Genomic DNA, 20,758 nt, shown 5'->3' on the forward strand with positions numbered 1-20,758 from the left:
AATAATTGTGTGCAGTTAATTTCTCCATGAGCATTTCCAACCTTTTCTTGGTCAGGAGTGAACCTACAAAAAATGATCAGTAGCATTCTTTTGAAACTTGCTGAAGTTAACATTTCTGCTTCATTTGTGGTTGCTCCTAGAGACACCATCATAACCGTAACTGTTGGCAGGGTTTGGAAATTTCTACATTGAATTTCTTGTATGGAAGTTTGCTCTCTTACACATTCTATTATTCTTTTGCAACAAGTGGAATAACAGTACGTTAGACTAATTAATATTTCAGACAACTTAATTTTGGATATATCATGAAAAAGAGTACGGAACAGAATTCAAGATTATTTTCTTTAGTAACAGGAATAGCATATTCATAAAATTCCTAATTGGTCTAGTAATTCCAGTAAATGAAACTGTTACCTTCTAATGGTTTATGGTTGTTTTACTGAGTGTACTGAAAGGACTACATGCATTTTTTTATTCTAAGGGACCAAATGGGATGAAATGAAAGAGCAGTTTTAGGAAGGGGTCTCCTTCTTAAAAGTGAAGAGGGTGATGGCTTAGATTAAAGAAATGCTTTTAATGTGCCCACTGTGGGCCACATGGATTCTCTTATGTGATCTCATTTACTTTTATTCTCAAAATGACCACTGGGATAGCTATGAACCCTTTACAGATAGGAGCCTGGAGCAGTTGTCTTCAGTGAGGGCAGAGCCAAAGTGGGATCCCAGGACATGTACACTCTCCCCTGTGTGGCCTGGGGCTTTGGGCTGCTTTTCCCAGCTTAGGCTCCATATTCCCCCATACTTTCCTTCCAGGTTAGTGAGTGCCAGTATAACACAGGAACTCTAAAGCCATCCTACCCTCATTCAAATATTTATTCCACCATGTACCAGTTGGGTCCCATGCCTCAGTTTCTCCGCCTGTAAATCGGAGAGAATGAAATGATAGTTGCTCTGGGAATTAATATTGAAGACACTTAGTATATACTACTCAGGTGTTTACTAAATAAGTGGGTAAATTCTGTTATACTTCTAGTCCTTCTGCCATGCTCAGTACTTAAAAGTAAACAGACATTATCTTTAGGCCTTGCCATAAGGGAGAGTTCTAGGAAAACAGTATAGAGGTGAGAGAGTTTCCCTTCTTATATGGAAGATTTGAGGCAGACTGGTACTATCCTTTAACTGAAATCTCACTTAGCAATGCCAACCCTCAAATGGGCGTTCTTAAATAAGATCTAAGTGCTTGTAAGACTGGCATCCAGGTATCCTTGAATGGCTGCATAGAAATTTAATAAGAGTGGAAGATTCCAAGGGTTGGACTGGGATAATCCCAGGTGAGGAATGGTAAAATAAGAAAATCATTTTGTCTTTATAAATCTGAGCTAGAAGGTTCCAAATGTATGTGATCCATGTAGCTGTGAAGCTTCTCGGCTCTTTTGGCTCACTCAGACCCACAATGGAAATGCTGATGTGCGGACTTTAAAAACGGAACAACACAACAGATGAATGCCCTCTGACAGCCTCTGCCTGGTTAACATTCCAGAGGCTGTCTCTCTGGTACACACAAGCAGCCATGAGACATTTAGGTGAGGCTCTGGGTCTTTTCCTCCTGGGGCCATCGTAAGCGCTTATCCTCTTATCCCGAGGGCGAATAGATCAATGACAGCAGGTGCCATGCTGCGCTGCAGAGGCTACCTTTTAAAAGGAGGAATTAGGGGCATCTGGGTGGCTCAGTGGTTTAAGCCTCTGCCTTCAGCTCAGGTCATGATCTCAGGGTCCTGGGATCGAGCCCCGCATCGGGTTCTCTGCTTGGCATGGAGCCTGCTTCCTTCTCTCTCTGCCTGCCTCTCTGCCTACTTGTGATCTGTGTCTGTCAAATAAATAAATAAAATCTTAAAAAAAGATAAATAAAAGGAGGAATTAAGTCTTTTATCACCTATGGGCAGGTCACCTGCCTCAGGGTGTTATCCGCAGCCTGTAGGACTCGGGCAAAGCACATCTGTTTCAGAATACCAACAAATTCCAAGTGGTTTGGGGAACTGAATAGTTTTAGCAACCGCAGGTCAACCTGTGTTTGTACAATAGACAAAGTAAAGGAGCTGAAAGAGAGTTCATAGTCTGAGGGGTCAACAGGCTGGAAAGGCTAGGGTTTCTGAATCTGGGAGACACTTGGAAGTCTGAGGAAAGTATCTGGAGTGATTTTAATTGAACACTGTGCTTACGCTAGACTTGCAGTGGCCTGTACCCATGGCGGAGGGGGAAAGGGTGCTGGCTGGAGAATCAGTGGCTTTTGAAGAGGCCGCAGTTGAAGGTTCTTTGACGAGGCAAGTGCTCGGTGATCCCTGGATTCACGAGATTGTGTAGCAGAAAAGCAAACAGAGCTGAGGCTGCTAAGCCGACGGGGAAAACTCGTTTCTTCCCTTGTATTGAGGAGCAGGTGCTATAAAGGCGTGAGAAACGCCGGGGTGCCCAGCAAACCTGCTTTCACATCCGGTCCGTTGCTCATTTTAGGAAGCAGTTGATTAATACATGAGAAGTTATGGTTAGGGATCCCTTCATTTGTTATTTCCCCTCACTGAGACCCTGCCAGAACGACGTCTCTGTATTTAGCTATCCAAGTAATTAGAATTCCTGACAGCACCTGACAGAAAGCTGCTGATATTAATAATTACTGGGTGATCATCTATTGCACAGAGGAAGAAGAGAGGCTATATCACATACTGGTTAAGAGCTGGGCCCTGGAATGAAACCGCTGGTTTTCATTCCTTTCTGTACCATTTATAGGTTTTGTGATTTTTCAGTAAGTCACTTTCTCTTTTGGGGCCTCAGTTTCCCCATCTATAAAATGGGAACAGTATGTGCTCTGCCCTCACTAACTGTTCATGTTAACACCATAGTTGTTACTGATTGTGTGACCACTGACTGTGGGAAGAGTGCAAAGTCTACTGTACCCACACATCAGCCCCTTTCTGTGTCCTTCTCACATCAAGTATGATGCATGAGATGAGTGAGTAAACCAGATGTCTTCATGGTGTGAGACGTTTCCTGTCTGTGACTTCAGTCTTTCTCTCTAACAGCAGCTTTCTGGTGAGCAGCCCTGACTTCCGTTCATCCTCTCTCATGGATATTTTTTCCTGGGTCACCACCTGTGCAGTCAAGGTATTCTGGCTTATCATTGTGGGATAGATAAATTTTTATCAGTTCTTTTCCATTACCATGGGCTCTTAGGCAAGAGCCCTGCTCTGTCACAAAGAGAAGGATTTGCCCCAACATTCTTGAAGTCTTCCTGTCCAGGGCAGTGTTTAGTCTTAATTAAGACAACACTGCAGAGAGGCAGGGAGTCAGGATTTCCATCCCTATGTTGAGAAGAAAAGGACTCGAGAGAAAAGGCCGAGACCAGACATTTGCAGAGCCGCTCAGCTGGTTGGAAGTTGGCTTTGTTTAACTCCCAGCTTCTCAGAAGATTTTCCTCGGCTGAGTGGGCTTGGTGGAGCCCTGGCTTGAGAGTGTTGCTTAGCAACGAGATCTTGGGGCACCCAATTCTCCAGAGTCAAGCTACCCATCCCCTGCCTGCCCTCCACCAACCCTCACCTACCATCTCAAGCCTCCTATTAGACAATCAAGTGTATGCCGGAGGGAGGGACCAAAGAGAGGGGCGAAGTTTAATCATTGAACTCTAAACAGCCTGGAGGTATTTAATCTGTAGCACCCAGTTGCCAGAGGCCCTCCAGCCTGAACTGGGAGCGGGCAGCACTCCGGAGACACAGGGGTAAACACCTCACAGAAATCTCTGCCCATCTCAAGAGAAACCAAACTTGGGGGAAAATGTTTGCGGTACACTTGATGGCGTTTTACTGCAGCAAGCTGAAGGAGGATCAGATCAAGAAGGTAAGGACTCGCAGAACTGAGAGATCCCTGATTCACTCGTTGCTGGTGGAACTGATTGATACTTTGCCTACATCCAAAAAGGATTTAAGACAGCTTATTAGAAAAGGTACAGGAACGCAGGACCAGTGAAGAGCTCAAGGGAAGGGGGAGGAAGTGACTCTCCCGCAGGCTGGACATTACACATTGTCCTGAGCCTTGCATTTCACTCGGTACTTCCTGGTAGATACAGGTGGTAGATAAGGCTGGTAGATGTGGGACTGGAGGGGATGAGAGTCTTCAGAAAGGTTGAGGATGATTGTGGTTTTTTTTTTTTTTTTAAGATTTTATTTATTTATTTGACACACAGAGAGAGATCACAAGCAGGCAGAGAGGCAGACAGAGAGAGAGGGGTAAGCAGGCTCCCTACCAAGCAGAGAGTCCGATGCGGGCTCGATCCCATGACCCCGAGACCATGACATGAGCCGAAGGCAGAGGCTTAACCCTCTGGGCCACCAAGGTGCCCCGATTGTATTTGATATAAGGGGTATTTGGGAGGAAACGCTACAAAGGAGGGGAGAAAAATTTTGAGAACTTTTAAAGTAATTCACATGATGCTTCATGTGCTTGGAAGAATGTAAGCATGGGAACCAGGAGGGGTGTGAGGTTCAGTGTGCAGTCATGGCACTATTTATTACTGGCTTGTGCTGTTTGCCAATGATGGGCCATCACTGGTGTGCATTATTTTGTCATTTTGCTCAAGAAAACCCCGCACAAAACACATCCTAAGGTAGGACTCTTAACAGTGGCCAAGCCTCAACCAGAGCCCATCAGCATTGTCTCCGGGAGGCCTGGTATGAGCCCAGCCTGCCCCACTAGCCACTCCTGCTGCCAGTGCCTGGGCTCTGGACGCTAGTGTCTCTCAGCTTACAGATAATAGGAGCCCTATGGGCAGACTTAGCCAAGGTCTCCCAAGTATTTCAGGTGGAGTGAGGATTAAACCCAAGTCTCTGACTTCCCTAGCATTCTTTCCTTTGTGCCACCATGCCTCCTGGCTTCTGGAACAGAGAGAGAATGCATGACCGCGTTACAGCCCTCTTGTGCTTGCTGTGAGAAACCTCCCGGGAATTCCGTTCATTAGAGATTTGGGTTAGAAGTTACAGCAAATCTTAAAGTGTTGTAAGTCAATCTGATTTAAGCTGTCTTAATTTTCATTTATTGATTATATTCAGAGTCCCTCAACTGACTTCTTGAGGAGGTGGAAATGTCCTACACAGCACTGCTGATGGACTCACTTTCTGTTACTATCTGCTTTGTACAGAGGACACCTGCATGGTGTTTCTCCAGCTCCCAAGAGGGAGTCTTTGGAACCCTTACATTTGGTTCTGCAAACTAGTTTCATTTTCTTGGGCCCCTCTGTGGCAGTTAACCTGTTGTTACATCCTAGAATCAGGAAGGACATGTTTGTCCACCAGCCTAGATGCAGGCTCAAGAGGAAGGTTATGCAGCCTCGCCTGACTCATTCCAGGTCCTCTGGAAGGAGGGTCAGCCTTTGTCAAGGCCGGAAGTTGACCCTTCCCTCACCCCTGCCCTCGCCCCTTCAAGAAAGCTGAAGATTGAGCTGTGTCAGGATAGTCAGGAACACCGAGTATCCACTTTAAGGAACGGGCGGCGGAGATAGAATGGGCATCTGGTTTATGGACTGCAGGATGACTCACAGGTTCTGAGAACAAGGGTTCATGCACTCCTCCATGTGGTAGCAGCACACCTGGTCAAAAGGCACAGGCCCTTTCTCTCTTCGGGGTCAGGACGGCCATCCGCTCCTTAGCTTCTGTGCTTCCTGCCCCCAGAATTGTCGAGTTCCTGGGCATTACTTGCCTGTGAGGGTTGCTATTCAGACCCTGGAACAATTTGTAATTGTTTTAATTTTAATCTCCCTATACCAACATTAAAACGAAGAACAAAGTAAAACAGGAAGGAAGGAGAGGAGGAGGAAGGAGGGAAGGAGAAACCACTCCGGAAGCTTCTCTTCCAATTCAGTATATTGACATTATTTGACTTATTGAAAACATTGGGCTGAGTCTGGTCACTGACCTACAAATTGTTCACTCATAAGAGAAGGCCTGGCTAGGTTTTCAAAGTGTACTTTTTACAGTTGAGAAAGTCAACATTACGAAAAGGGAAAATGTTACCTTTAATCCCAACCCCCCCCCACAAACACTGTCAGATTTGCCCTGTGAAAACCCTTATAATATGTTTCTGTGAATATATCATACCTACAATTCTAAATTTTGTGTCCTTCACTTATTGTTAAATTGTAACCACTTACGTACATTTCTCCCATTTCTTCATAATTATTATTCTAACATCTTCTAATATTCAGTCCAGTTGGATAGTCTTAATTCCACCTTTTCCCTCTTCGGCTACTTTATTTCCCCCCAATTTTTATTTAAATTCTAGTTCGTTAACATATAGTGGTATATTGGTTTCAGGAGTAGAATTCAGTGATTCATCACTTACATACACTGCTCATCATAACTTGGCTACTTTCAAAAACATTTTTTTTTAATTTTAAAGATTTAATTTATTTATTTGACAGACAGAGATCACAAGTAGGCAGAGAGGCAGGCAGAGAGAGAGAGAGAGGGAAGCAGGCTTCCTGCGGAGCAGAGAGCTCGATGCGGGGCTCGATCCCAGGACCCTGAGATCATGACCCGAGCCGAAGGCAGCAGCCCAAACCACTGAGCCACCCAGGCGCCCCTCAAAAACATTTTTTTTTTAACAATGAAGATATTGCTTTGAAAAACAAAGGGATGGATTTAATGTTTCCATCTTTGGGATTACTCTAAGGTTAGATTTCTAGAACTGGGATCACTAAGTCAAAGAGGTGAACCTTTTTATGACTCTCAATTTATATGGGACCTTTGGACTAAGCGATCTCTAAAGTCACTTCTGGCCCCCACATTCTGTCATTCAGCAGATCTGAGCTTATAGTTTTGGGAATTTGTTCTTCCACGTTAAATGTGCTGCTCATCAGCTCTTTTGTTTAGAAGATAATCCTGTTTTATGGTTTCAGAGTCTTACCGAAAGTGTGCTTGGTTTTCTGTAACTCAGACGCCCTCCCTTAGTGCCAGCAAAGAATGCACCTGTCTATGCAGGCCCCAGATCACCTGTTTGGATTTAAAATGTAGCTTTTTTTTTTTTTTTTTTTGCCCCAGCGTATGTTTCATTCTTCCCTTCTAGCTACTGTACCAGGGCCCCTGGGAGGTACAGAGAATAAACAAGAAACTGTTGCTAAGTGGACATTCTTTCTCTCATGACTTTAACTTAGTGAAACAGCAGGAGCAGGAACCCAAAGGTCTGAATGATTCTGTTAAACAGCAGGGGGCAAACGACCCCAGCAGAGCCTCAAAACCATGCTTTCTGCGGGAGGGATGATGCTGCGGGGTTGCTGGAGAAGTTCTCTCTATTCTGGGGCTGCATAGCACATCTCACCCTTCCCCAAGTCCTAATTACTTGGGTCACATCCCTTCCGTTGGTTTTCTCTGTGTTTGTAGCTGTGCCAACCAATTAGTCATAAACAGACTCAGGGTGAACAGGAAGCTCTTAATGAAGCATGACCTGTTTCCATTCTATCTCTTCAAATACATTGAAAGCCCAATTGTCTTTTTTTTTGTTAATGGCTCTCTGATGGTTTTCTGGACTGTCTCTGGTCCCCAAATCCCTGGAAACTTGGGTCTTGGGATTGGTCTCCAGACTGAGCTGGGATGCCTGCCCATGGGGCCTGGCTGATGGCTAGGACCTATCCTATGATACAGGTTATGTGACCCCTGCACTTCAGGTAAAATGTCTCTGTTGGGCTCCTGTGTTGTGCACAGAGCTGTGAAGCAAAACCAGGCAGTGGGGCAAGAAGTATGGGGACTGCATTCTAGTCCCAGTGCGCCACTCACTTGCAGCTGTCCCACTGCTGCATCATGGTTCTGAGCCTTAGGGTCCTCACCTCTCAATCCGAAGCAAGAACTCTGGCCTCACTAGGCTGCCTCAAGCAATATCAGGGATATTAAATGAGGTGACGTATGTGAAAGCACTCTGTAGACGTCAACAGATGTTCTTAGCTTTAAAGAAAAGCGTGGGAGAGTGATTCCTCCAGGAATGCACTGATATCAGGTCTCCTTGTGACTAGGATAGGTAGAAAGACTGCTCAGTATGTGTATTAAGCAGAAGGGGCAAATACAGGGGATCTCTGCCACTGTCCCTAGTCCTGCTCCCCTCAATAATCCATTCCAGTGAGCCCTGGGAATTCAGGCTGCCATTCCAAATGGTTAGTGTTAGCATGAGGAGGAAGCTGGTCTGCCGTTTCTGATAGGACGCTACCTTCAAGTGGGCTGAGCATTGTCATAGTGATGTTTATAACTTCCCTCCATTAGGGCAGTGGTCCTTTGCCCCAATTTCCCAGTTACTTGAGTGTCATCCACCCACTAGCAGCAGTTTCAGCTGGCTTTGAAAATTAAACTTCATCTTAATTAGAACAGTCTCAGTTAAAAACAGAATGAAAAATTAAAGAACAAGAATTTACAGATTACAGTTGGAAACTGAATTGAGCTCTGAGCTTCCTAGCAGCCCATAAACAAAGGGAAACAAGTTTGGGTATATATGGTCATCGTCGTAAAGGAAAGGTTCTAGAAAGGTTCTATGTTTATGAGCTTAAGGTTCAAGCTCTAGCTAGTCTTTTGCAGTGGAGAGGCAATGGGACAATGGTGCAGGCCCTGAACTGGGAATCAGAAACCCTGAATCCTCTGTCGCTTTTGCCCCTCTATTGTCCCATCAGTAAAATGGGAGAATCCTTTCTACCAGAGAGTTTGCTTTCCAGAGGAATAAAATCCTACCTCCCAACCTTCCATTCCATTCTGTTCTTTCAGCTCCCCACCTTGTCTCCAGCTTGGTGAGGGGTCAGGTAAGGAAACTTTGGGATTCCACATCATGAAGCTGTCCCCAAAGTCAGAAAATAGCTTCATGATGGGAGTGGGAATTGACAGCCTTGACTGAAGGACAAGCCTCCCCCTGCCCATTGCCCAGAAGGCATCCCTGGTCACCCTGACTTCTGTTGTAGGTGGACAGATTCCTGTACCACATGCGGCTCTCCGATGAGACCCTTTTGGACATCATGGCTCGCTTCCAAGCTGAAATGCAGAAGGGCCTGGGGAAGGACACCAACCCCACAGCCTCTGTGAAGATGCTGCCTACCTTTGTCAGGGCCATTCCAGATGGCTCAGGTGAGTGGGGCTAGGGTCTGCCAGGGACCCTGGGGCTAGGGTCTGCCAGGGACCCTGTACCGGGCTTATCTCTCCTGCCTTCTGTGCATACTCCTCCACAACTCTCTCTGCTTCTGTCCATTCAATACCAAAATTTTGAACCAAAGTTCAAATGTATCCTGCTTTCTTTTCTGCATGTGTTGGCCCCACACATTTTGTCTATTTACTTGCTGGAGTATCCCAACATTCTTCCCCTCATGAACACCAACTTAGCTTTTCGGTCTCAGGGTAGAGGTCACCGCCTCCATGTAGGAAATGTCCCCATGCTGTGTTAGGTGCTTGTCCTGACTCCTGCCGTGTGTGAGTTTCCCTACTGGGTCGATGCTCCATTAGAACGGGACCTGTGTCCTCTTCACAATGGTGAGCACCATGCATGGTGCCTGATGCCTACTAGGCCCTGAAATATTTGCCAAATGGAAAATAAATGGTATTTCATGCCTAAGTATCTAGATTCTAGGTCCAAGGTAGTAAGTAAGGGAGACAACATGATGTGGTGGAAGAGGAAATAATTCAAGAAACCTGGCCTCTAGTCCCAGCTCTGATATTTCTTAGTGTCCTTTGGCAAAATGTTTAGGTGTAGTTTCTTTATCTATAAAATGAGAGAGTTGACCTCTGTATTTGTTTTCTATTGTTGCTGTAACGAGTTATCACAAATTTAGCTTCTTAAAACCGTGAAATTTATTCTCTTTCAGCCCTGAAGTTTAGACGTTTGAAGTGGGTCTCACAGGGCTGTAATCACAGTGGTGTCAGGGCTGCATTCCTTCCAGAAGTTCTAGGGTAGAATCTCTTTCCTTGTGTTTTCCAGCTTCCAGAGGCTGCCTGTGTTCCTGAACTCATGCCCCTTTTTATTTCCAAACCAGCGAGTTAGCTTAAGTCTCCCTCTGAGTCTGACCCTTCTGCTTCCCTCTTTCACGTTTAAGGACCTTGTGATTAAGTTAGGCATACCCAAATAATCCAGGATAATCTCCCAACCTCAAGGTCAACTGATGAGCAATTTTAATTCCATCTGTAACCTTATTTTCCCTTGCTGTGGTAACTAACATATTCATGGATCTGGGAATTAGGATGTGGACATATTTGGGGAACTATTACTTTGCTGACCACAGCCTAGAGACCTTTAGTGGGAATCCATGAGGTTCCATCCAACTCCTCCATTCTCAGCCTCTGGGCATAGCCATAGGAGGGACAGGAAGTAGTATCTACCAGGAGCCTTCTGTGGTCAGGGGTGTTAGGAACTCACTGTCTCACATAATCCCTAAAGAGCCCTGAGGTGTAACTGTTACGCCCAAGTCAGATGAGAGCACGGAGGACCAATGTCAGGGTCTCAGTGCTCTGACCAAGCTCCAGCAGGGGCTTTGGGACCCTTGAAAGAGCAGGGGCTGAAGTCTGGGGAGCTCCCAGGGACTTTGATTGGAATAGCCAGATCCTGGACCCCTTTGGGCCAATGACGGAGGGTCACAGTAGCATCTACCATCCAAGAGGTCCCTGGGAACTATGATGGAGGAAGCTTCTTTCCTCACTGGTGGGTAGGTGACTGGGTTGGCTAGGTACCCCTCTGGAGGGACATAAGCTTTGGAGAGAGACCATCCTGCTTTGAAATCTGATGAGTTCCAGACACTCCTCTAGGAGAGTGCCAATGGGACTGTGGTCCTTGACAGGTCATCCAGGGCCTTTCAAAGTAAGTGCCTGAGTCATGGGTGTGTCGTGGGGGAGGGGGAACTAGGGTGAAGTCCTCCAGGCTTCCTGTGCTTTGGCTTCTCCTGCTGAGCCATGTCCCCAGAAGCAAGGGAAAGTGACTGTGAGGCCCTGGAGAATGCTGGGATGGATGAGTCTTCTGGCCCTGGCTGCTCCAGGAAGTAAGTGAAATGAACCAAGTTTTAGAAGGCCCCTCCTCAGGCCAGGAGGTGGTGCCTCTCCTTAGAGCCTCTTGTCACATCATAAATCTCACCAGTGAGCCTGTTACGTGAGGTCTTAGGGCCCAGAGCCTCCACAGCAGGTGGCCTCAGTAAGTCCCTGGACCACTGCAGTCCTGTCCGCATCAGGGTTGTTAGGATCAGACGAAGTCATGTGGAAGGAGTACTTTAAAATATCCAAACCATTGCCCCAAGCCTTCTGTAGCTCCTGCGAGCTGGTGGTGTAATTACATGGTCACTAACAAACAAAAGCCAACAAATAAAGTGCTATGAATCCATTGGGGCCTCTATTTCAAAAATGTATGCAGTTTCCAGAGAGATCGTGAGTTCGCCTACTCTCTTTCCCTCCTGTCATCCAAACCTACCTGAGGGGGGAAACTGGTAGAACCTTAGTTCCCTCCAGCCTTTCCGTCAGGGAGCTGCAGTCCACTGTTCTTACAAAATGCCTGAGAAGTGTTAGCATTTGTGCCTCACCCTCTAGCAGCCACAAGGGAAAGGAGACTCTGGCTCTGCAGGGAGCAGGGACTCTGACTCTGGAGACCTGATTCCAGCTGCTGCTACTAAGGTCGTGGTGGGGGGCTTGAAGGGGAGCCCAGGGAGCCCTGATGTGGTTGGCTGATGGACCCAGGGGTCTGCCCCAGGACAGGGGTCCCCTGCTCGCCCCCTGGTGCAATTCCTAAACATATAGTTTCTCAGATCTCTCCCGTGGAGAGTCTGGATCTCCAGCAGTCAACACTGTCAGTCACTGCTGCACTAGGGAATGGGAACAGGACAAGGAGAAGGAAATCCTGGAGCCACTGAAAGGTCCCAGGAGCATTATCTACAGAGGTGGATCATTATCTTCTTATTATTAAAAAAATTTTTTTTAATGGAGATATAATTACCTTAACATTATATTAGTTTCAGCTGTACAACATGATGTTTGTACATACCACAAAATGATGGCCACAATAACATTCAGCAACATACATAGTTACAAATTTCTTTTTTCTTCCAATAAGAACTTTGAAGATCTACCCTCTTTGCAATTTTCAAATGTGCAACACCTTCTTCTTAGCTGTCGTCACCATGTCGTGTGTCCCAGCCCCATGACGGGAGGTCATAATAATTGTAATAATTGCTGTAGAGATCCTGACGGCCCTTCGGTAGCTGTTGCCTCTTCTTCAGGCGCGTCCTCCCTCCCTCAGGGTCCAACGAGTCCTTTCTCTGGGGTCAAAGTCGCAGAAGGGATCAGACCAAGTGGTTTCCAGGAAATCCCCTGTTGAGTCACTGTTGAAGCAAGGTGCTTGCCTGCTGATAAGGGTGCCAGAGGCCAGAGGAAGCGAATCTGTGCTATGCTGCACGAAGGTTCCGAGATGACCTCTAACCTGAATTTGCAGCCCAGGAACCTCCTCTTCTATGAAAATCCCCCAGTCTATCCTGGTCGGTGCCCTGAGGCATTTTCCCCAAATCTCACTCAGAGCTGGGCACACCCCTGCTTAAAATCTTTCTGCAGCTCCCTTCACCTTCTGAAGAAAGCTCAAGCTCTTCGGGGTGGGCTAGTTTCCCCAGATCCTTCCTAGTTCATCCTGAGACTGCATTTCTGTCTTCCCTCCTTCCTCAAAAGCAGCCTCCACCCTCCCTACGTGAGCTCATTCCTTGGCTCGGTTCCTCTCCCAGGGACCTGCTCTGGCTGGCTGCCTCCCTCCCTCTTGTTCTTCTGCACTCAGTTCTGTCCCACCTCTTCTGGGGTTTAGAGAGCGTTCCCTGGGCTGCTCTAGCCCCTGTCATGTTATTTAGCACAGAGTCATGCTCAGTGAATGTTTGTACATGGACTGTGTGATCTGCCCTATTTCCTGTTCAACAAGATAACATCTGGGAAAACATCTCTTGCTTGGTATGTGATGAAAACAGAAGTTGCACAGTATTAGGTCCCTAGATTCCCTCCCTGAATAATAAATTGCTCCATCAGGCTTCTTTGGGGGGCAGATCTAGGGAGATAAGAATCTTGCTTCCCAGATAATCTCCACAAAAACAAAAGATCCAGCTGGCTGGGTCTGGAAATGATCAAGGCCTGTGCTGCTCTGACTGTGGTCCACACACCTGCAGCAGCTGTACCTGGGAACCTGTTTGGAAATACCAAATCTCGAGGGCGCCCCACTGGTGTATGACTCTTGAGCTCAAGGTCATGAGTTCAAGCCCTGTGTTTGGTGTAGAGATGACTTAAATAAATAAATAAACTTTAAAACACACACACACACAAAAACAACACCAGAATCTCAGACCCTACCTCACAATCTGTATGTTAAAATTCTTAGGAGAGTCACATGCACATTCAAGTTTGCAGAGTACTGCTCAGGAGGGCCTGTCTCTAGCTCTCTGACTGCCACAAACAGAGAACTCAGTCGAGCCCGGTAGGAAAGGAGTTCTGTTTTACAAGGACACGGAGAGCAAAAGGGGGACGTACAGGATCTTGTGGGACTCTGAGGGCAGGAGCTGTGGTCCGCTCAGGTTGCAAGCAGACTCGGTGGGACTCAGATTTTCCCCTGTGGTTTCAGCCTACATACATGGGGCCACCTTGGCCACCCAGCTGACCTCTGGTTTGGGGGATGCTTCTACTTCAGTCTTTATCACAGACTAGCCATTCTCACTGTTTTATTTCACATGTCACACGGAGTAAATCTGAATGGCCAGCTGGTCCCTCATCCCCATGCAGCTGTATCTGAAGTCACGTGGTACAAAACAAGGCCACTGGGAACCAGATCTGTGGTCCTAGAATTTCACTCACATGTGCCTTGGGCATACACGCCATATAACGATATATACTGTACCATATAATGTACCTTATAATGCCTAGTACCTGTCAGCACTTTTCAGGCACAGATAGTTCTATACAAAGGATTGTGGGTCCACAAGTATGTGTTCTTATCCCGTATCTGTGGCTGGTGCAGAAGGCTGGCAGGCATCCTGGCAGGAATCCTGGCTGGATCCTGAGTTGAAGTCACCAAAGTGGGCTGCCTCACTTTAACATAGGGGTCATATCCACCTTTTTCTTAATAGCATCTGTCTTGCACTGGGCTGGGTCTGACCCCAAATGTGAAGATCCTTGGCCCTGTAAGGGCCATCCTTGGGTCCCTATCTCTTTACCCTCCCGGGGTATTTCCCATCTGTCCAAGAGACTGAGGCTTGTATGGGGCTGGTTTCCTTTCCCTGCACGCCTCCCTGCCTTTTCCTCCTGCCTTACCAGCACTTTGCCCGCACTTGGAATATCAGCTCCCTCAGCCTGGTTGGGGCATGCTGGACTGGGCTCCACCCTCAAGGCCCATTTCTGATACTATCTGCCTGAAGTAGGATCACATTGGCCTTCTCTGCATTCATGCCCTCCAACAAGGCCGGGTGGGCAGATTTGGGTCACACCCCAACTTCTAAAGCTGAGCTGGGCATAGAACAGCCTTCGCTAAATGATACCTTTTTTTTTCCCCCATAGAAAATGGGGAGTTCCTTTCCCTGGATTTTGGAGGGTCCAAGTTTCGCGTGTTGAAGGTGCAAGTCTCTGAAGCGGGGAAAAGAAAGGTCCAGATGGAGAGTCAGTTCTACCCAACACCCAATGAAATTATCCGAGGGAATGGCTCAGAGGTATGGGGAAAGGGCGGGGGGGAGGCCTTGACATCAAGTTTATAGCTGACCACGCCTTAGCCCAACTTCCTGTGCTTTCTCTTCTCTGCAGCTGTTTGACTACATCGCTGACTGTCTGGCAGATTTCATGAAGACAAGGGGGTTGAAGCATAAGAAATTGCCCCTTGGCCTAACCTTCTCTTTTCCCTGCAGACAGACTAAACTGGAAGAGGTAATAAGGTTCATGACCAGGAAGGAAGAAGCCGTGCAGAGTTTGGGGTTGGGGCTAGAGAATGTGGGTATGTTCAGGAGTCAGGCTGGGAACAGGAGAGGTCAGCAGGAGTCTTCTTGTTTTATTTTCTTCTTTTTTTTGTGCAGTGAGGTGGAAATGTGAGGCAGGGACTCATAAATGCAGTAGCCTTGATTTTGCACTTGACATGGGCATGGCACATGGTAATGGGATGGTTTTTACCCCTTCATTCTCAGACTTGGTTGCATGGGGATCCCTGGAGGGCTTGTTAGACACAGATTGCTGGACCCTGTCCAAGAGATTCTCAATCAGTGGGGCCTTAGATTTGCATTTCTAACAGCTTCCTGGGTGATGGATATGGATGCTGGTGGTCTGCGGACCACACCTAGCACCCCAGACATAGCCAACTGGAACAAGAGCAGAAGGCTTGGGGGGTTTCCCTCACCATGAGCCCTGAGGAGAAGGCTGCAGGTGGGGTCATTGGAGGGACAGTGTTGGGACATACAGTCTCAACTGTGCAGCTGTCCGGCGGGAGGTCTCATCTCTGTGTGCCTCATACATTCAACTAATAAACAGGGAGAAATCAAACCCAATCTTATGTCAGTCTGCAAGAATAAATAAGGGGCCACAGGAAAGAACAATGAGCTTTCTGGGGTCAGGGAGTCATAGTCAAGAGTCAGGTATCCCCAGGCCACACCAGTCTGGGGGTAGGGGCCCATGGTCTCTTCCTGCACGTGCCGGTCATGATGCCCAGCTGGTGGTCCATTCATGGAGAACCTTGACATCCCAGCCTGCCCTAGGATGTATTTGCTGTTGCTGGCTTGAGCCATCATCAGTGGGGAGGAGTGGAAAAAAAAGAATGGGTTATCATATCCCACAGACTTATCTTTGCAGCATGGCTCAGAGCAAGCTGTGTCCCCTGGGCAAGTTCATAACTTCTTAAGCTACTTGATTTTCCATCTGTAAAACGGGTAATAACAGTTCCCTGCCGGGTTGAGGAGATGTTTAGACCAGACTGTGCCTGTTGCATCAGTGGTAGCTGCAGCGCTACCACAAGGACTGTCCCTATGTCAGTGGTTTCTTGGTGCTTTTGTACCTTGTCCCCTGCCTCAACAGATGTTTCTGGAGGGCAGGCACTGTCTTATATTAGTCTTTTTTTTTTTTTTTAAAGATTTTATTTATTTATTTGAGAGAGAGAGACTGCATGCCCAAGGAGGTTAGGGACAGAGAGGGGGGGAGAAGCAGACTCCCCGCTGAGCAGGGAGCCCGATCCCAGGACCCTGGAATCATGACCTGAGCTGAAGGCAGATGCTTAACCAACTGAGCCCCCAGGCACGCCTGTTTTATATTCTTCTCTACCTGCAGGGTCTATAGCATGGTGTCTTGTATTTTATAGGTGATTATTAACTATCTGACAATTAAAGGTACAGCCAGTCATTTACTTGATTCCATTGAGTGGGAACTAGCCATGATCTATGTAGATAGGGCATGGGTTGAGGTTCTCATTTTTATTATTTTATTAAAAAAAAAAAAAAAAGGATGGGACAAAATTAGCATGAAGAAGTGTTTAGAGAATGTGAGAAGAGGCCGGGCCGAGTTGGGCTGTGCCGTGTCTTTGGCTTTGCTGGCTGGAGGAGCAGAGGTCCCAGAGTCTATAGAGGGAGTGGAGGAAGAGTGGTGGGTATCAGACCACGGGATAGAGATCGGATTCACCTAGTAGTTCAATGGCTCTTCTCTGTGCTCAGAAATGGAGACCCCAGGAAGAAGGAGGAGACCTCTCAAGCTCTGTTGGGGTTCATTTGAGTTTGAGAACCACACTTGCGTATTTTCTTGATAACTGGGAGGTGACTGTATGGTTTGTTTATCCAAGATTTTGGCATTTTTCTAAGCCAAATCCCTACCAACATCTTTATGTAATAATATTAATAATAATAATAGCACTGTACCTTTGATTGTGGTATTGTATATTGCAACATGCTGAACTCCTTATGTGTATTATCTCATTAAAATCCCAAGCAGTCATACAAAGTAGATATGATTATTTCCATTTCATATTTGAGAAAATAACTGCAGCTCAGAGATGTTAAGAGAATTTGCCCAAGGCCACACAGCCAAGAGCGGCTCAGCCCAAGATTACCAGCTCCTGCCCGCACCACCTTTCCAGAAAAGACACAGCTCTAGAACTTTGTTTAAAATACCACGAAGGTGCCTAAAAGCATTTTGACCCATTTTGTGCCATTTTCCAGTAAGGATAGTCAGTTTAAACAATTAAGCCAGGGAAAAGTGCTTGATTATATCAAGAAAGCGAAAAGTGCTTTTTCTTATCAAAGTCTAGTTGAATCATTTGCATTTTAAAAAATTTCCCCCCAGACTGCCTTTCAGTGAAGTCTAAAGTTAAGTGGAAAAACTTCAGCCACAGGAAATGTACTAGTGATAACAACAAAGTGTGGGCACAGCCGTTTCATCAAGGCTGTGCTGTGGATGTAGGCTTGTGACGCTGAAATAAGGGCTCTTGGAGAAGGTGGGGCTGGTAAGTCATCTGAGTGCAGGAGGAGGTGGAAAGGGGAGGCCTTCCTGAGGAGGGTGGGCTCTGGAGGTTTCTTTGTGAAACTAAAAGATGATTGAAGAAAATAAGAGCCTGGGAATTAAGACGGGAGGTCACTTCACTGTTGTTGTTTTGTTTTGTTGTTTTTAAATGAGGGAACAGAAAAGTCTTAGCAGAAGAGAAATTTCTGTGTCTGTGTGTGTGTTTCTGATGATAAAATGGTAATGCTTTTCTATATAGGAGAGAGAGAGGGGGAGAGATAGAGAAGAGGATAGGGTTGAAAAGCTTAAAGAAGAAATCAGAAACTCTAAGCCCAACCTTCAGGAGACCCAGTACTTGCATTGTTGGCCTTCTAGTCATGTCTATACTAAATACTGATGTTATGCTGTTTGCATAGTATGCATATGTACGCACAGTTTTAAGAAATATAATAAGGTCCTTTAAAATTTTCCATTTAACTGTATATTACAAGCGTTTATTCTCCACTCCCTCATACACCCTGCCTCTAATACATACCACATTGTCCCTAGCAGCCTTTTTGAGGGGGGTGAGGGGGTGGTTGCCCTCTATCTCACCAAGCAGGGATGTTCCCATGACCTGTGAAGGAAGAAGTTAGGGAGCGCTGCCACTAGGTAGTGCTGTGGTGCAGGGAAAAAGCCCTGGTCTCTGGTCTGGAATCAGACCAGGGCATTCCAGTTGGACTCACTCACTGTGAGATCTAGAGCAGTTTCCTTCTGTAAATCTCAGCTTTATCCGTAAACTGAGAGGACTTGGAGGGCATGGTGGGGATTCTTTGAGTTTGGGTTCAGCTATTTTTTGATTGGGTGGCCTCGGGCAAATCTCTTAATCTCCAAACTTTTCTTCTAGCCTGAAACATTCTGATTATTCACTATTTTACAAAACTCTTGGGAAACACCGTTTTAAAAAAAAAACATTTTTAAAAAAAGTATTTTATTTTTAAATAATCTGTACACCCAACGTGGGGCTTGAACTCATGACCCCGAGATTAAAAGTTGCATGCTCTACCAACTGAGCCAGCCAGGCGCTCTAGGAAACACCACTTTTATGCAAATAATTGATAACCCAAAGAGAGAGCAATTTTTCTAAGTTGAACTTAAGTTCCCAAGGGAGTCCTGCTCACTAACACCGTGTTGGTTCTGTTTTGTGGATCTGGCAATCCATATGCATCCTGTGTACGTAATGTGTATCTACTACGGGCCGGGTATTTCCATCAGAGCATTCCTGTGATAGGGGCAGGGAGATGAGGGTTCTCCGTTTCGCGGATGAGTAACTGAGGCTCAGAGAGGTTAAATGACTTGACTAATGTCTTGCTGAGTCTAGGTCCTCAGCAATTGTCCTGTCTGCCATTCCGTATACTGTTTCAAACTGCTCAGATGAAATAAAGATGTTTACATGGTTAGAAAAAGCCTCTGAAGGAATGTTGAAAGTGTTGGGGGTGATTCAGCTTCAAGAGGAGAAGCCCGTACAGATGTGCTTCATGCTTGAGATTTCTGCCACTCATTGTCAGAGTTTCAGAACTGAGCACCTTCTTCATTTTAACTGGCTCTGAAATCTTCCACCAGGGTATCCTGCTTTCATGGACCAAGAAGTTTAAGGCACGGGGAGTTCAAGACACAGATGTAGTGAGTTGTCTGACCAAAGCCATAAGAAAACACAAGGTGAGGGGTTCGCCTCCCTGTCCTAGCCCCTTTCTCTCCCTGTGGGGTTTCCTACTGTGTCTGTCTTGGAAGGAGAATCAGAGAAGGAATTGATCCTGGGGCAGATCTCACTGTGGTGTAGGTGTGATCAGTTGTGACCAATTTGGGTATACTCACTGGTAAGCCTCGGTACATGGTGCTTGTTCCAGTGGCCATTGAAATGTGGCCTCACGCTTTCCTGGGACCTCCCCAGCTGCCACAGCCACCTCAGAAGGTCTTGGTTAGACCCCGTGCATGTGTAATGCTCTAGTCGCCTTTCCTCTCTGAGCTTCAAAGATCGCTTTCTTTCCAGACCGGCCGTCTTTCCTATTTTCTACTCTCTATTTGTGGGTTATCTCTATTTGTTGAATAAATTTTATGATAATCTAAACTGAAAAAGCAAGACATGGTCCTTGCTGAGCTGAGAAGTAGACAAATAAATCCAACTTATTTGTTGTCCTGATAGCGAGAACAGTATTTTGATGGATACCCTTCTAGTCTTTTTTCTCTCTAAAGATGCCATCATAATCTTTTGTAGCCTTGTTTTTCTTTTATTGTTTCACTTCACTTTAGAATGCTCCCCCCAAACCTTGGGGAACCATATTACCTTGGGGTAACAATCCAAGTTGACTCGTCAACATGGGAAGCCCAGATGAGAAATCCGTGGTGCTGCCCATGGAGAGGACTTGGCGGAGGCTGGTTAAGCTGTCCCCATGGGCGAGGGAGGGCTTTGCTCCCAGGAGAAACATGCTTTCCTCAGGGGTCTCTCCAATAAAAGGCTGGATTCCTGGTGGTCTGTCCTCATATTTCCATTGCACAGAGGCCTTCAGCCATAAGGCAGGAGCTTGGGTTCCACTCTTCAGTTCCCAACTGCTCTTTCTCTCTTCTAGACCCCTGAATCTGACAGAGGCTCTGTCTCTTCCAGGCAGGATCTAGCGATTGTCCCATCAGCTTCACAGCTCTTGCTTCCTTTCTGGGAAAAGATAAAGGGATGATGGGCCCTTCCTACCCCCTGACGCCCTCTGGGACTTGTGTTCCATCAGGACATAGATGTGGACATCCTGGCCTTGGTCAATGACACCGTGGGGACCATGATGACGTGCGCCTATGATGATCCCTACTGTGAAGTTGGTGTCATCATTGGTAATTCAGTTTGACTTGATTTTCCAGGTCGGGAAAAGGGGCTAGTCTGGGGCTCAGTTTTAGCAACCTGAGCACATTCTGTGGGAGGGTACTGGCACTTTCTGTTCATGAGATGTAATGTGGAAAAATGGAAAATTAATGCATTCATTTGACAGGCACTTGCGGAGTGCTTCTTGGGTGCTAGACCCTGTGCTCTGCCTCGGGTTTGCAGTGGAGGTAATTCCTGTATTCCTGCAGCTTTCAGTGGGGGCCTGGGTGAAAGGCCTGAAAGGTCCAGACAAGTAATATCAGGTCATGGTTGGTGTGATGACAAGAGGGAAGCAGGTTGAGGTGACTGAGAATGAGTGTGGTGGAGGGGGAAGACAGGTTTCTCTGAGGGCAACATTTGAGCAGGGACCTCGGGGGATAAGGAGGAAGGAACAAAGTGGAGATGGACAGGAAGAG

General features: G+C 46.5%; 1 protein-coding gene across 1 annotated transcript in view; it reads left to right on the forward strand.

Annotated features, from left to right (window-relative positions):
- The first annotated feature begins 8,976 nt into the window (after positions 1 to 8,976).
- The window catches only part of HKDC1 (hexokinase domain containing 1), a 37,034-nt gene continuing 25,252 nt past the window's right edge, over positions 8,977 to 20,758 (forward strand). The window contains exons 1-5 of the mRNA XM_059395828.1: positions 8,977 to 9,133; positions 14,552 to 14,700; positions 14,792 to 14,911; positions 19,058 to 19,153; positions 20,215 to 20,314. Coding sequence (XP_059251811.1) covers positions 8,992 to 9,133; positions 14,552 to 14,700; positions 14,792 to 14,911; positions 19,058 to 19,153; positions 20,215 to 20,314 — 607 coding nt within the window. The 5' untranslated portion in view covers positions 8,977 to 8,991. The remainder of the gene's footprint in view (positions 9,134 to 14,551; positions 14,701 to 14,791; positions 14,912 to 19,057; positions 19,154 to 20,214; positions 20,315 to 20,758) is intronic.

The sequence above is a fragment of the Mustela nigripes genome, chromosome 4, assembly GCF_022355385.1.
Source record: "Mustela nigripes isolate SB6536 chromosome 4, MUSNIG.SB6536, whole genome shotgun sequence".
NCBI classification, from domain to species: domain Eukaryota; kingdom Metazoa; phylum Chordata; class Mammalia; order Carnivora; family Mustelidae; genus Mustela; species Mustela nigripes.